This window comes from Microcaecilia unicolor, chromosome 3 (assembly GCF_901765095.1).
Source record: "Microcaecilia unicolor chromosome 3, aMicUni1.1, whole genome shotgun sequence".
NCBI classification, from domain to species: domain Eukaryota; kingdom Metazoa; phylum Chordata; class Amphibia; order Gymnophiona; family Siphonopidae; genus Microcaecilia; species Microcaecilia unicolor.
In genome coordinates, this window is record NC_044033.1 from 408,176,934 (window position 1) to 408,193,867 (window position 16,934).

The 16,934-nt window shown below is 43.4% G+C and overlaps 1 protein-coding gene across 3 annotated transcripts in view; it reads right to left on the reverse strand.

Moving 5' to 3' along the window:
* The window catches only part of PLA2G7 (phospholipase A2 group VII), a 121,699-nt gene that overhangs the window by 63,253 nt on the left and 41,512 nt on the right, over positions 1–16,934 (reverse strand). For all 3 annotated transcript variants that reach the window (XM_030198782.1, XM_030198784.1, XM_030198783.1), the window contains exons 2-4: positions 15,646–15,765; positions 12,519–12,669; positions 4,290–4,383 (exon numbers count right to left, since the gene is read on the reverse strand). In XM_030198782.1, the coding sequence (XP_030054642.1) occupies positions 4,290–4,383; positions 12,519–12,669; positions 15,646–15,741 (341 nt within the window). In that variant the 5' untranslated portion in view covers positions 15,742–15,765. The remainder of the gene's footprint in view (positions 1–4,289; positions 4,384–12,518; positions 12,670–15,645; positions 15,766–16,934) is intronic.

Below are 16,934 nucleotides of genomic sequence, written 5' to 3' on the forward strand. Positions count from 1 at the left end.
AAGCAGTTGAAAAAAGGCTTAAGACACAACACAGATGGTGAATAGTTGGTTAAAGATATGATTTTATCCATTGTAAATGAAACAAATGGAAAAATCAGGCCAGGAACTTGAACCTCCATCTGTTTAGTTTCCTAAAGTTCTGTAAGAAGCTGTTGGAGATGTTTAAGAAATATCTAGTACAGGAGCTTCATATTTCATCACATTCATTGCCTCCAATTAATAAAAGTTGATTTTTTATATGAGAGGAGAGAATTTGACTGGTAACATGAACATATGTGTATCTTGGAATCTTCCCTTCACTTTGCATTATGATGCCCAGGAATCAGCAGCTAAAGAACTCATGAGGCTGAGGTTTTATACCAATTACAGTTTCCTTTCAATAAAAGTCCAGTATTTTAGCACAGCCATGAGAGGTCTCTGCTATTCACATAGATCACAATCTTAGAGGTCTCTATAGATATGTTCTTTTGTCCCAGAACAACTTTGTTCCTTCTTGGATGTTAAGAAACAGAGGGTCCCTTTTATTTTTTGTTACATTTGTACCCCACGCTTTCCCACTCATGGCAGGCTCAATGCGGCTTACATGGGGCAATGGAGGGTTAAGTGACTTGCCCAGAGTCACAAGGAGCTGCCTGTGACTGAAGTGGGAATTGAACTCAGTTCCTCAGTTCCCCAGGACCAAAGTCCACCACCCTAACCACTAGGCCACTCCTCCACTCCACTCCTTTTACTAAGGTGAACTGAAAAATGGCCTGTGCTGGGTAGGCACGTGTTTTGGATGTGTGCAGGTCCATTTTTCAGCGCACCTGCAAAAAAGGCCTTGTTTTTGTGGTCGAAAATGGATATGCAGCAAAATTAAAACCAGTGTGTGTCCATTTTCAGCATGAGACCTTACCACCACCCACTGACTTAGCGGTAAGGTCTCACACATTAACTGGGTGGTAATTATCAGTGCGCATACACTGCCGATTACCACTGGGTAAGTGCCATTTGGTAGAAAATTTCTACTACGTGTTTTGGACACACATCAAAAATGGAATTACCGCCTGGGGCACAGGGTAGCCGGGAGGTAGTTCCAATTTTATCCACGTAGGTGCCTATCCACCTTATAATTGAAAGAGAAAAACGCCTAGATTTTGACCCAAATCGGGAGATAGACGTTTATCTCACAAAAACGAATAAATCAGTATAATGGAAAGCCGATTTTGGACGTTTTCAACTGCACTCCATTGCGGAAGCGTACAAAGTTGACGGGGGCATGGCAGAGGCGTGGCGAAGGTGGAACTGGGGCGTGGTTATCGGCCGAGGAGAGATGGGCGCCTTTCGCCGATAATGGAAAAAAAGTATGCGTTTGTAGCTAGAATTTAGGGCACTTTTCCTGGACCCTGTTTTTCACGAATAAGGCCCCAAAAGTGCCCTAAATGACCAGATTAACCACCAGAGGGGAATCGGGGATGACCTCCCCTGGACTCTCCCAGTGGTCACTAACCACCCTCCCACCACAAAAAATGATGTTTCACAACTTTTTATTTTCACCCTCAAATGTCATACCCACCTCCCTGGCAGCAGTATTGAAGGTCCCATGGAGCAGTTGTTAGGAGGTGCAGTGGACTTCAGGCAGGTGGACCCAGGCCCATCCCCCCCCCCTACCTGTTACAATTGTGCTGCTTAATGCTTAGTTGTCCAACCCCCCCCAAACCCACTGTACCCACATGTAGGTGCCCCCCTTCACCCCTTAGGGCTATAGTAATGGTGTAGACTTGTGGGCAGTGGGTTTTGAGGGGGATTTGGGGGGCTCAACACACAAGGGAAGGGTGCTATGCACCTGGGAGCTCTTTCACCTTTTTTTTTGTTTTTGTAAAAGTGCCCCCTAGGGTGCCCGGTTGGTGTCCTGGCATGTGAGTGGGACCAGTGCACTACGAATCCTGGCCCCTCCCACGAACAAATGCCTTGGATTTATTCGTTTTTGAGCTGGGCGCTTTCATTTTCCATTATCACTGAAAAACAAAAACGCCCAGCTCACAAATTGTCGAATAAAACATGGACGTCTATTTTTTACGAAAATACGGTTCGGTCCGCCCCTTCACGGACCCGTTCTCGGAGATAAACGCCCATGGAGATAGACGTTTTCATTCAATTATGCCCCTCTATGCGTCTTAGTAAAAGGGCCCCAGAGTTAATTAATCCCTTCCCCCAGGTCACTAGTATTGATGCTAAAGTTTATAATTTTTTAATATCCAGGATGATACCATGCTGGTGCCTTTGTTTTCCTGTATGTGTGTGGGGGTATATATGTTTTAGCTTTTTCCACTATTTCCTTCCTCTCCCTCCTGCATTTTATTGTAATCTGATGAATCCTGGGTGGGATTTTTGGAATTATTCCTTATTTTTTTTCCTCTGTGCATCTTTTGGTTTCCATCTTGGATTATGCTTTTTGTGCAAGTAGATACTTATGTTATATTCTTTAAATTTTCAATGAATATAAAATGGCTGTTCTTAGTTGGTAGAACAATTTGTCTGGTTAATTCCGATAATGAACGAGACTCCTCCATGCTAACAGTGACCAAAATGATAAAGGGGATGGAATTCCTCCCGTATGAGGAAAGGCTAAAGAGGTTAGGGCTCTTCAGCTTGGAAAAGAGACAGCTGAGGGGGGCGTTTGATTGAGGTATATAAAATCCTGAGTGGTGTAGAATGAGTAGAAGTGAATCGATTTTTCACTCTTTCAAAAAGTACAAAGACCAGGGGAGACTCAATGAAATTACATGGAAATACTTTTAAAACAAATAGGAGGAAATATTTTTTCACTCAAAGAATAGTTGCGCTCTAGAACTCGCTGATGGAGGGTGTGGTAACTGGTTAGCGTATCTGGGGTTAAAAAAAAGATTTGGACAAGTTCCTGGAGGAAAAGTTCATAGTCTGTTATTGAGAAGGACATGGAGGAAGCCACTGCTTGCCCCGGGATTGGTAGCATGAAATGTTGCTACTAATTGGGATTCTGCCAGGTACTTGTGACCTGGATTGGCCACTGTTGGAAGCAGGATACTGGGCTACATGGCCCAATGGTCTGACCCAGTATGGCTATTCTTATGTTATGTTATAAAGAGAGTAAACAATTGATTTGCTTCCTGCACTGAGTCAAGCTATGGTGAGAATCATGCCATACCCGGAAATAAGCTCTTTACCACGACATAAGATAGCCTCAGCCCATGTGGGTAGAGAGTACGGGCCGGGTATGGCAGGTGGAACCTTGGCCATCTGGAGTCCCTCCTAGTTAGTCCAATGAGCCTGCGGTCTTGCATTGCCTTGGAGACAATATGGACTATGTTAGATCCTCTCCACAAGGTTTTTTGTTTGATTCATTAGCTCTTCTGTTGTAAATTTTGCTAAGATTCAAAGCTTGGAGGTAGAAGCAATAAATCAGGCAGCCCAAATTGAGAAATTAAAATCTTCAGTCATTCAACTGAAATCTGAGCAAGCTTCTATGTCTCAGAAGAGGATGGTTCATCAGAGGAATAGCTTGTGGAACGGGGGACACTTCTGAGAATACTATCCTGGAAGTTCTAGATTTCAACCTGAATTTACCTTCCAGCACTTCTCTCCTGCACCTTAAGTATTTGGCACCAAGATGTACCAAGAAAACTGGCTTCTCCCCAGCACTGACTACAATCTTATCTAGGTGACCTGTGAGGTCTGCCACCTTCACACCAGGCAGGCAAGTTGCCAAACAGCCCTGTGCTCAAAGCCAGAAAGAAATTCCTAAAACTAAAACAATTTGTATATAAATTTCTTCTGAACGTACCCCAGCACTACATTTTAACAGAATATATACACAGCTATATTTTTAAATCTAAACTTGGCAGAAATATTTATTACATTGTAATATATGATGGATTTCCATTTTCCTATCTGAATAGAAAGGATTGTATACATCTATCCTAACTATTAGCACCATTCTTAGTATCACAGATGCTAAATAAAAGAAAGAACAGTGTTGTAAAGAAAAGAAATATTTAAGAAAAACTGGTATAATCTCTCATATAGCAGTATATCCATCAGGTGTCATCAAAGCTAAGCTGGAGATGTCTAGGAATTTTCATAGGCATCACTTAAATGAGTGAAACTCTCAAGCCTTCTCTAGATATACTGGTGCCACAGATACTGACAATACTGAGACTCTACTCAAACCCTGGAGACATGTAAGGCGTACTCGTTAATATGAATTAATTCTGTTTAGTTTCAGCCCTCTTTCCAAGTGATATAAAACATTTGTTGAGAAGCCACTATACCTAAATGCGCCAAGTCCATGGGAAAAAATAATCAAGGGATATGTTTCTCCTGATTTGAAGGGTGCATTCCACTTTGCAGGACACTTCACAGATCCTAGGAGACAAAATATGTGTAATAAGTAGAATTCAGCTTAATGATTATTGCAATGGGATGTACATCCCATTTGCAAAGCCAAAACCTTGTTATCCCAGTTGTCTGAAGTTTAGATGGCATAGTTAAGGTGATTCTAATGAATCCATTGCATGCAAGAGCGAGTAGAAAGGGAATCCTAATGACTCTTGGGACAATTTAAGTACTACAGTTTGATACTGGGGATGATTTATTTAACCTAATGACAAAAATGGTCCATGCCTTTATGAAGGTAGAACTAGAACAGGACGCTTTGGAAAAGAGGGTAAGCAAGTGCCTATTTAAAGTCTATTCTATAAAGAAAAGTAGATGCCTACCTTTCGTTTATAGAATATCAGTGCAAGTGGCAGAAAACATGCTCATATTTAATGGCAAATCACTTGCACCAGCCCTATGGCTGACATAAATGCTTGCACCTAGAAAGAAGTCAGCCAGAATGCATAACCAATCAAAAATCAGGAGAAACAACCCAATAAACAAATCTAATAATCAAAACAATCAGGTTTGTAAAAAAAATATGCCATATACTCAATTCACTTCAGGGACCTTTATAATATATAATATTATATAACTGACACCTCAAAGCTCTCGATAGGGGACTATAGATAATGCATAAAGAACCTTCTATCCTATAAGGAGTCCCGTTACTATCACTGGTGTCAGAAACAAGGAAAAAAAGAATTAGTGTAAAAAAAACTCCTAACAGAAGAAAAATAACCGATTCAAAAAAATCCATAGTCTCCCAACAAAATCAGGAAACACCCAAAGCAAATGAGCAAAAGCATAAAAAATGAAAGGGTCCTGCAAATGACGTAACAAAATGCGAAACAAGGAGCCCTTGTTGAGGGTTTGGGACAGTGTACTTTGCTGATTATGCTGTATAAGTTTGAAGAGAAGTGCTCAGTCACCACGGAGTCATCATAGAGTTTCCTCAGTGCTGGTAGCAGGGGAATAAAGCTGGAAGAGGAACGACATTTCTAGGTAGCACTGTATGAGGATCACGCATTTGAGTTGTCTTTGCTGGTAAGCTTGCTTTTTTGGACATTTTGTAATGCCATTTGTAGAACCCTTTCATTTTTTTATGCTTTTGCACATTCACTTTGGGTGTTTCCCGATTTTGTTGGGAGACTACAGATTTTTTTTTTTAATCAGTTGTTTTTCTCCTATTAGGAGTTTTTAATACCGATTCTTTTTTTCCTTGTTTCTGACACCTGTGATAGTAACGGGACTCCTCATATGATAGAGGGCTCTTTATAGGTTATCTATAGTCCCCTATTGGGAGCTTTGAGGTACCAATTATTTAATACTAGTAAAAAAGGTCCATTTCGAAACGCAATGAAACGGGCGCTAACAAGGTAAATTCCCACCCATGCTCCCTCCCTCCCTCCCTCCCTCCCTTCCTTGTTTCTGAGTTGCAGACCCCCTTCCCTCCCTCCATCCCAAGTTCCAGACCCTCCTCCCTCCCTCCCTGCAGACCCCCATCCGTCCTTCCCTCTCTTCCTCCCTTGAGAGTTCCAGAGCCCCCTCCCGAGAAGCAGACCCCCCTCCCTCCCAGTTCAAGGCCCCCTTCACGCCCCTCCCATCGAGTGGCGTACTCCCCCCTCCCTCCGATTTAAACATCACCCCCCCCCTTCGTGTTACTGCCCCCTGGCCCCCCCGTGGCGCGACCCTGTGGACACCACCCTTTTCTCTGGAAAACCTCCCCTGAAGCCTCTGCGTACCTCTGCTGACGGAGCCGAACTTCTGTTCTCGGCTGCGGAGCGTTCCTTGTTGAATGAGCATCTGTTGAAGTTTCTGTGCGTGTGTCTGATGTCAGACGCACGCACAGAGAGTTGGACAGATATTCCTTCATCAAGCCATGCCCCGCAGGCGAGAAGAGAAGTTCGGCTCCGTCAGCAGAGGTACGCAGAGGCTTCGGGGGAGTTTTTCCGGAGAAAAGGGTGGTGTCCCTAGGGTCATGGCGGGGGGGTCCAGGGGGCAGTAACGCGGAGGGGGGGTGTTCCAATCGGAGGGAGGGGGGAGTGTGGAACTCTGTGGGAGGGGCGTGAGGGGCCTTGAAGTGGGAGGGATTGAGGAAGGGAGTGACGTGTGTACTCCTCCTCCTGCCTGTGTCGCTGTGTGCTTGGGGTGCTGCAGGGTGGTAGTGGTGGCTACCTGGGGTGGGTGTAGGGGTGAGTTGTGGCGACTTTGGGGGGGGGCATTGCGAAGGGGGATACTACGCCTCCTACCTTCCAATGGGACGTCATCTCTCTGTAGAAAAGGCACCTCCAACGTGTCAAATAGGGTGAGCGATGCGATTGGGTGTCATTGCTCCGCCCTCGACGTCATCACGTTGTGACGCGTGGGCGGGGCACACACTCATGTAGCAAAATCGATCTTAGTCACTTCACCTCTCATTGCGCAAAATCGATCTTAGCCACTTCACTTTTAGAACGCTGGGAGAGTGAGGCTTCATTAGAACGTTGGAGGTGCGTTTTATATAGAGAGATTATATATTATACAAGTCCCTGAAGTGAATTGAGTACATGGCATATTTTTTTACGAGCCAGAATGCATATAAATTATATATTGCAAATACACACGTGAAGTACAGTAATCTGCTCATGCGCATGACATCAAAACCTGATGTGTACTATTCCACTAGTGACTAGTCAGCATTCTATAACTTATCTTTGTAAATTAGGCTTGCTTTTCTGAAGTGAACTGTGAAAGCTGTAAGGCTGTTTATAGATATTCTGCATTCTGTTTTAGATTCTTGGGGGGTCCTTTTACTAAGCCGCGTAAGCATTTACGAACGCCCAACGCTTGCCAAAATGGGGTTACTGCCCGACTACCACATGGCTCTTGCAGTAATTTTATTTTTGGCATGTGTCCGATACGCGTGTCTGAAAAATATTTTTTATTTTCGGGTGTGCGTAATGGACATGCGCCATGAGGCATTTGGGGTGCTTAGGTCATTACTGCCCGGTTACCGAGTGAGTCTTTACCGCTAAGTCAATAGTGGCAGTAAGGTCTCACACTCAAAATGGACACATGGCAATTTTCATTTTGCCGCACATCCATTTTTGACAAAAATGTTAAAAGGGCCTTTTTTACAGGTGCGCTAAAAAAATGGATCAGCGTGCACCCAAAACCCGCGCCTACACTACCGCAAGCCATTTTTAGTGCGCCTTTAATTTGTAATTTGGATTCTATATTTGTTAACTTTTCATTACTACTACTACTACTACTACTTTATTCTTTAATTTTTTTAGGGCTACATTTTGAGTAAAATTCAAAATTGCATGATTAAAAGTATGTTATTTATTTACTTTCCCACTGCAGCTCCTTGTGATTCTGGGCAATGGAGGTTAACTGACTTGCCCAGAGTCACAAGTAACTGCATGGGTGAGGGGGTGGGGGGGGGGGGGGGGGGGGGGGGGGGGGGAAGCCATACCTTTAACTGCACGATTAATCACAATTAAAATTTTTATCTACCTCTCCAAAGGGACACCACCTTGTAGCGGTGGAGGGGCTTCTGTGTTTCAATGACTCAGAGGGCTATGCTGAAGGGTTACCCATATCAGACAGGCCTCTGAGGAGAAACCAGACAAAGAGTGTCCCAAACTAGGGAGAGTGGAAAGATGGCGACCTGAAGCTTGTACACTCAACGGCTCAGCTGTCCTCTGAAGTTCTGTCTTTGTTTACTTGAAATTTCCTCTCTGCATTTGCAGTTACCTTATCTGAGAGGAAGGGGACAATGGGGGGTCAGCCGCCGATGGCCAGAGTTTTGTCCCCTGTGCAGCAAGTATGGGACCGCTGCGCGACAAGCTGCCCACAGATGACTGGGTTGGTGAGTCCTTTGATTAGTGCTGGCGAAGGAGCGTTGATGCTCTTCGACCTGGAAACAACTTCATCGCTCCCGAATCATTTAACCACCATGTCCAAAGGACAGGAGGAGTGAGTTAGGAGTGTATGCTGAAACGGAAGTCGTATACAGCTGAACCCGTGTCGGCGGTGCCACTCCTAAACCCGTAAGAGTTATCAGCTTGGAGTTTTGGGCTCCCATGGAGGTTACATTGAATATCATCTGGAAGGCACTCCAGGACCTAACGGTGGTAGTAAATAATTTTGCTTCAGATATAATCTTATTAGTGAGCCACATGGATAATGTAATCAAATCCTTTGAGAATGAAAAATTGATAAAGCAAATGAAGTTCTACAGGAGTAGGAAACAGTTAAGATTTTGAAAATGATAATAGACCAGAAAAATTTGAACAAAATGAATATTATTACAGATGATTAATATCGAAATTGTTGTTTTCCCAGAGTTCCGGTTATGACTCCTAAAGTTTTTTCCTCTGAAATGATTCCTCTTAGTATATTAATTCAAAAGGAGTGAAGCCTTTGAAACTGGGATTACCTTAATCAGTGGGAATTGGATTAGAGATTCAAGTGTTTGTATTGTTAAATAATTTCTGGTTTTAAAAGAGAAAAAATGAAATCAGGTGTATTATTTCCACTAACACTGGACAATAAATATGTTTCCAATTAAATAAATTGACTATACACCGTTTTGGGTTTGAAGAAGCCAACCAGACGATCAATGTGGAATAATGATTCAGATAAATAATAACTGGGGATAATCAGGTTAATACCACGTTTTCTTTGTTTACTGTTGTTTAATTGATCTCCTTGTCTTGTTTCACTCTCCCTATTTTGTGGTCTAAGGAAGAGTATAGAATTACCTGATTGAAATAATTCTTGTGTGTTATTTTCTCTGTATTTCTGGCAAGTTATTTTAGTGCTTGTAAAATTAAGTTGTTATAAATAAAATAAAATAAAAAAAGGAAAAAAAAATTTATCGAAATGCAGCCATAATGTAAATGACTAGAATACCACCATTTATATGTATTCCTGCTTCCTAAAACTAGGAATTTCAAACTGTTACAAAATATTTATCTCTGTTTTTAAAAATCAATAAATCATCTCACAATTCACACATTGAAGCACTGTACAATAAAAATCAAAGCACATAACCACAATCATGTAGCCTCACCCCCAACTCTCCAATTTTGCCCCATATAACAAAAACCAAAACAAATGTAAAGGATAACTTGTATAGATTGTCTAAGTCAGAAAATGGAAGTTGAGGCCTGGGCATTCACAAACACTAGCATTTTATAACAGGTTTAGCAAATGTGGAGCCTTTTTCAAACCATGTACAGTGTAGTCAAAGAAGCATGTATATTTGGTTCCATGTAGGACAGGGGAAGCCATGTTATAAAAAACAAATTTAAAAAAAAAAGAGAGAACTATCACTAGGGGATCTGTTTGTGTTTTGTAGACATGTATAAGATGTGATTTTGCTAGCTACATACAGGGCTTTTTTTTGAGGGGGTACTTGGGGGTACTGAGTACCGGCACCTTTTCCATTGTCTGCTAAAATTGACCCATGGTCCCCAAGTTTTAATGAAAGAACTCAGGCTCTACACATCAATTCTGCCTTGTCATAGATTCTGTGACTGGTTGCAGGGGGCCTGGCTATTGTGGGGTGAGTCCCTCAGTGATCACCCCACCCCTGAACATTAATGTCAGATGTTAATTAGTCATTATGGGGCCCTTTTACAAAGGTGTGGCAAGCAAGCCTGCACTACTGCCGGGCTACCACAGGAACCCAACGGTAGTGCCGTTCCTCACTGCGTGCTGTTGCTAGTGCTTCAAAATGATTTGTATCTGCCCGGTTACCACCGGGTTAACGCAGGGGTCCTTACCGTCACCTAAATAGATGGAGGAAAGGACTCTCCCCGGAATTGGCCGCGTGGCAAGTGTGTCACCGCATGGCCATTTCTCTTTTCTTTGTTCAAAAAAATACCTTTTACCCGCTGCGGTAAAACAGGGCCCTTGGCAAATCCATGTGACAATACCACCATAGGCCCCCTTTTACCACAGCTTGATAAAAGGGGCCCTATGTAACCCGCACTCATTCCAAAGCCAATATAAGCAGGCTATAAATACCTACTACTACTACTTATCACTTCTATAGCACTACAAGGCATACGCAGCGCTGTACACCATACATGAAAAGACATTTCCTGCTCAAAGAGCTCACAATCTAAATAGGACAGGCAAACAGACAGAACAGGTAAGGGAATTAAAGAGGTGGGGATAAAAGGGTACAGGGCAAGTGAGTAGTGGTTAGGAGTCAAAAGCAGCGTTAAAGAGGTGGGCTTTTAGCCTGGATTTCAAAACGGCCAAAGACGGGGATAGACATACAGGCTCGGGAAGTCTATTCCAGGCGTGAGGTGCAGTGAGATAAAAGGAACGGAGTCTGGAATTAGCAGTAGAGGAGAAGGGGACAGACAAGAGAGATGTATCCACAGAACGGAGTACCCGAGGGGGGGCGTAGGGAGAGACAAGAGTGGAGAGGTACTGGGGAGCGGTAGAGTGAATGCACTTATAGGTCAGTAAGAGAAGTTTGAATTGAATGCGGAAACGGATAGGGAGCCAGTGAAGTGACTTGAGGAGAGGGCTAATGTGAGCATAGCGACTGTGGCGGAAAATGAGTCACGCAGCAGAGTTTTGGACTGATTGAAGAGGAGAGAGAAGGCTAAGTGAGAGGCCGGTGAGAAGCAGGTTGCAATAATCTAGGCGAGAGGTGATAAGAGTGTGGATAAGGGTTCTGGTAGAGTGCTCAGACAAGAAGGGACGGATTTTGCTGATGTTATAGAGAAAGAAACGACAGGTTTTGGCAATCTGCTGAATGTGAGCAGAGAAGGAGAGAGAGGAGTCGAAGATGACCCCAAGGTTACGAGCTGATGAGACAGGGAGAATGAGAGTGCCATCCACAGAAATAGAGAAAGGGGGGAGAGGAGAGGTGGGTTTAGGGGGAAAGATGAGAAGCTCGGTTTAGGCCATGTTAAGTTTCAGATGACGTTGAGGCATCCAGGCAGCGATATCAGATAGGCAGGCTGCCTGGATGCTGGTTGAGATTTCGGGGGTAGAGAGGTAGAGCTGGGAGTCGTCAGCGTAAAGATGGTATTGAAAGCCATGGGATGATATCAGACAGCCAAGGGAAGAAGTGTAGATGGAGAACAGGAGAGGACCGAGAACAGAACCCTGAAGTACACTGATTGGTAGTATAGTACAGTAAAACATTTTTCAGAATATAGAACCAATGAGGATTTGGTATATAAAGCTTAGGTAACAATGACTTTATGAGCTACTGAAGTGGTACAGCTGAGGTTCTTGAAACTGGTCTCTAAGGTGTTTACTATAACTATAATAGAGTTTTGTGTATTGGATGATACTATATGCTCTACTCCTACTATCTGATTATCTTTTGAGCTTATTTGAATGTGTATTGTTCACTAAGGAGCCCTTTTACCAAGCTGTGTTAAAAGGGGCCCTGCGCTAGCAGCAGCGGCCATTTTTGCCATGCGCCGAGGCCCTTTTTTACCACAGTGGGTAAAAAGGCCAAAAAAAAAAAGAAATGGCTGCATAGCCATTTCGGGGGGGGAGCACTTACCACCACACACTGAGGTGGCAGTAAGAGCTGCCATGCTACGCGGCACTGATTTTCTGTAGCGCCGGAAATGGTGTGTGCTGGGGGCGGAACTACCATCGGTGCCCACGTTTGGCCTGCAGCAAACCCATTGCCACACACCAACCATTTAGTAAAAGGGCCCCTAAGCTGGTGGAACCTGTACATGCACAGTAGGATTGTAAAATGGGGCAACTCCAAGTGGAAGCTGCCAGATCCGTGCTGTTCATTTTTCCAGTGTAAAATGGCTGCTCCCACTGACACGTGCACTCCTGCAGGTGTTTTAGAAAAGGCTGTACGTCAGCAGATGCTTTTCTAAAATACCATTGGAATTGAGTATTTCCCAACCTGGACATCTCAATTCTGATCTCCATGATGTCCTATTAGAATAGGGCTTAAAAATTTACAGTGCCTATGTGGAGTGTCTTAACCCCTCTTGATTTGACCAATACCATCACACCACATTGTGATCTGATGAATACCGACACTCTAGATGCCCACCGATACAAAACGTGCAACCAACCACCATGTGCTAATTATAGAATATTATGCAAGAGGAGAAAGTGAAAAGCCTCACCATAATAATAGCCAAAAATTGTATCTACTAAAGTCCGGTTCATCTTCAAATTATCAGCCAGACCCCAGTAGTATTCTCTCCTTGGAATCCAAGCAGGCTCTTCATCAAAGGTGTCTTCCCGACAGGGATAATACAGGCGCAAGAAGCTCCCCTGTTGGAATACGGAAGTCGAGGAAACACCATTTTTACTACCCAAATTTAAATACAAATTCTAATGAAAAGCAATATGCTAATAAAGTTGACAAGATCCTATATAGTTCTATAACTGTTTTCCAAATTGGGTACAAATCTGCAATTTATTAGTTTCATCGACTGCCCCTTGGTTCTAGAGCTTGGTAGAGTACAAATGATGTTCCCTATTAACTTGTTCTGTATCCCTCATATCTCCACTCAGGCACCTTTTCTCCAAGCTTAACAGCCCTAGACTTTTAAGGTTTTTCCCCCACAAAGAACTACTACTACTTATCATTTCTGAAGCGCTACTAGACGTACACCCTCGTTGGATGTAACTTCATGTTTCCGCGAGGGAGGGACACAGGGAGGGAAGGTCCGAAGGGAGGCGATCTGCCGCTGCGCTTTTACACGGAGGTGAGGCGCTGCCAAATCGATTTGAATGCAGGGGGCCCGGTGGCGGACGGAGGGGGCTGTCGACGGGGCTGGGGGTGGGCGGGTGGAGACTGGGGACTTCGGTGCTGGCAGCCTGAGTAGCAATTGGGGGGGGGGTGGCGGCGGTGGGGCCCCAGGCCCGGCGGCCCTGCCTCAAGATAGACTCCCCCTCCTCCTCACCAAATGTTTATAAAACCAGACTGAACGGAGGAGTCATTTGGTTATCTCCTTCCAATTTGGTGCCTAGTGTGGTACTGATGCTAGGCATTACTACAGCAAAGTTGGACACCAAGCTGAAAGGAGGTAAAGTGCGAGTAATTTCAAGGGAGAAAAGGAAGATCATGAAGTTGGGAGGAAATTATTATTATTATTTTGTACATTCAGGGGGTCTTTTACTAAAGATTAGCTCGAGTTATCTGCAGCAGGGCCCATAGGAATAAAATGGGACCTGCTGCAGATAACTGGAGCTAACCTTTAGTAAAAGACCCCCTCAGGCAGGCAAGGGCTCCTAGGGTTGGAGATGTTCTGTTAGAAAAAAACAAAAATCAGGAAGGGCAGGCCAGGAATTGCAGAGCTGCAGGAGCTCTTTGTTGAATTCAGGCAAGTGGGAGGGAGGATCCCAGGGCTATCTGTGGGGGGGGGGGGGGGGGGGGGCTCTTTTATACAAGAGGGGAATCATAAAGCGGAGAAGAAGACTCTTACTTTTCTCATGAGATGAGAGGAGATTGCTGGGTCCTGTTGCTCATGGGATGTGGCTAGATTTAGGTCAGGTGCATTTAGTTGTGGCTGCACAGATTATTTATTTATTGCATTTGTATCCCACATTTTCCCACCTCTTTGCAGGCTCAATGTGGCTTACAATACATCATGAATGGTGGAAATATATAAGAAAATAGACATCTGTGCTAGAAGACTAAACTTTTCTCCAGTCTCATCTACCTGCCTGCCTGCCCATTTTGTAGATCCCTAGTGAATGTAGGAACCTAAAATTGAGGCATGGGGGTGGTGGAGGGTTTGCTAAACATGATCAAGATATGTAGATCTTGCTGAAATCAGACCTGTCAAGGCACAACTCTATATTTAGCAGATACAGTAAATGCTGTGTAAGTCATTACACAGGCCTCACAGATTCTGAGTACAGGGTAGTAAGCTGTAAATTTAAATCTACATTCTTTGAAACAAGGGGGGGGGGGGGGGGGTTGTCTTTGGGAGCTGTGAAACTGACTACTCTTTATTCCCCAGACACTCACAGTATCACAGTGCCTCAAATACCAGCTGAAAAATGTTTCACTTCTCTGGGTTCGGGATCACCGCATTCATCCCACACACCGATTATCTTTTTCTCTGTAAAACTGTTGTGAATGTACTGTAGTTTTAAAATTAACATACTGAAGTCTCTATAAGTTTATGCACTTAAACTGAGCTGCACTCTTTATGCCATGACAGTTCTGCCTCATGGCATGTGACATTTTTTTCCACTGCAGGATAAATCATTTCACCACAGTGCAAACTCTTTGTAGCACAGTTCCCTGTCACCTGATACATACATTTATAAAACTCGCTTCTCTTACACAGAAAAATTTAAAATTTTGCTTCTGCAAATTTGCTGTATATATTATAAGCATGTATACCAAAGAATCTTAAGATATATTGATGCTCTGAGTGAAACCATGTGTGTGTGGTCTCCTATTATCTGGAAAAACATGGATTATAATTATTTCATAAGGTTTATGTTTTCTTACAAAGCTCTGTATATATATATATATATATATATATATATATATATATATACACACACACACACACACACACACACACATTAGGGCAGAATTTATATTTTCTTTCCAAGCCAAATTTGGATCTTTATTGGGGGGGGGGGGGGAGGGGGAATTCTGGTGGACTGTATTGCAAAGTCTATGAAGGAATTTTGGATTAACAATCCCTTTGCTTGTGAAATAGGCAATGAGATCTTTAATACTGAAAAAGAAGAGAGCACCTGGGTTTCATATTTCATTCAAAAGTACACTCAGCAAGCAGCCAGGGTGTTCCCTGCAGCCATGCTGAGGCTCTGGTGACTGTTGCCACCATTTCAGCTCCCATGTAAGGGCTGCTTGGGCTGGGCCCTGATGAGTTTCCCTGACCTCTTGAGATCAGAGTCCAAAGTAGTTTGGCTGTAGGGCGTGTGAGATGAGATGAAGCAGGATGTGTCAAATTGTTTTTAAAAAGTCTTCATCATAGAATACCAAAACTAACCAAGCAGGAACAGAAAGATTCCAAAATGAATTCATAAATGTTTATTACACATAAGATACACTTTCTGTTCCTCTTTGGTAGGTGTGGTATTTTCAGTAATAACTATGAGATGTTGAACACTTTTACAGCGAAAAGGCTTCTCTGTAACCTGCAGGAAATATTTAGGTGAAAAAATTCTTGCAAAATTTTCAGCGATGTTTTCTTTGTCTTACAAAATGGTAAATACAATTAAACCATTACTTATCACTGAAATATACGAGTATCATACATATATGGTGTGATCTGACATTAAATCAGTGCATCCAACAGTGTGAGGTCCTTCTCCAGCAGGGATCTTAGACTGAGCACTGGAGCTACTCCCCATCGTCTGATGCCTGGATACTCACACCTGAAACAGAAGAGACCGCTTTTCATGTCCATTTCAAAATACACTATTGAAAGGTTGACTTTGCATAGGTTGTCCTGCTAAGAGAAGAGATGTCCAAGTCTGGATGTTCAAAATGTGTAGAATATTTTACTGAACACAGAGCTTTTAGTAAAATACCCATAAGGCTTTGGGGGAAAAGGACTGGTATTATTGGATGCCCTAGGCAAACATTCAGCCTATGTCCCCCTGAATTAAATTAAATTTCAGGCCTCTAAATCTGCCCCCCCAAAGACATCATGCTTTTAAATATTAAACTTTGCTGTGTAGAATATATAGCACAAACACAAATAATGAGGACAGTTTTCAAAAGTCAGTTATCCAGGTAATTGGGCTGTTTGAAAACTGCTTCTCCCCCCTCCCCTCAGGTAAAAGTCCACACTGCTGATTCGTTCCGTTTGTGTGGCTGTCAGATTCATTGTTTTGCTTTGATTTCAGCTGCTTTTGCTGCCCTAGGCTACCGCCTAGTCTTGCCTAATGGATGGCCAGCCCTGGTGCAAATACACATATAATTAGCAGCACGTACAGTGGGAACTGCGGCATTACTCAGATTTTGAATATATAAAATGCCAGTTTTGCAACCAGGGCCGCCAAGAGACAAAGCCAGGCCCAGGGCAAACAATCTTAAGAGCCCCATCCCTACCATCACCCCCCCCCCCCCCCCCCCACCCCGCAGCAGTGATTGAGAGAGACTGCTCTGCCAACTATGGGTCCTTCTTCCTGCCATGTCCCCTCTCCTGTGAAGTAACTTCCTGTTTCCACATAGGCAGGATGCGGCAGGAAGAAGGACCCATGACCGGCAGAGTGGTCTCTCTCGTTCACCAGAGCCAGCTTGAAGGCTTGGCCCAGAGAATCTTGCCCCCCCTGCACCCCCAACTCAGCAGCCTTGTTTGCAACCTATGCATGTATATGCTGCCACTTACACGCATAAGAGGTGGATTTTAAAAAACTGGATGTCACAAAGTCACAAGAGAGACAGTTAAGGAGTGACAGTACAGTCTTTTATTTGTAAAAACTGTATATCACAATTTAGAATAAACATACTCATACTCTCAGTTTTGCAGTTCTGAGGTGTTTTTAAAAAATTATTTTTATTAAATTTTTTCCAACGATCAACTCACATTTCAGATACA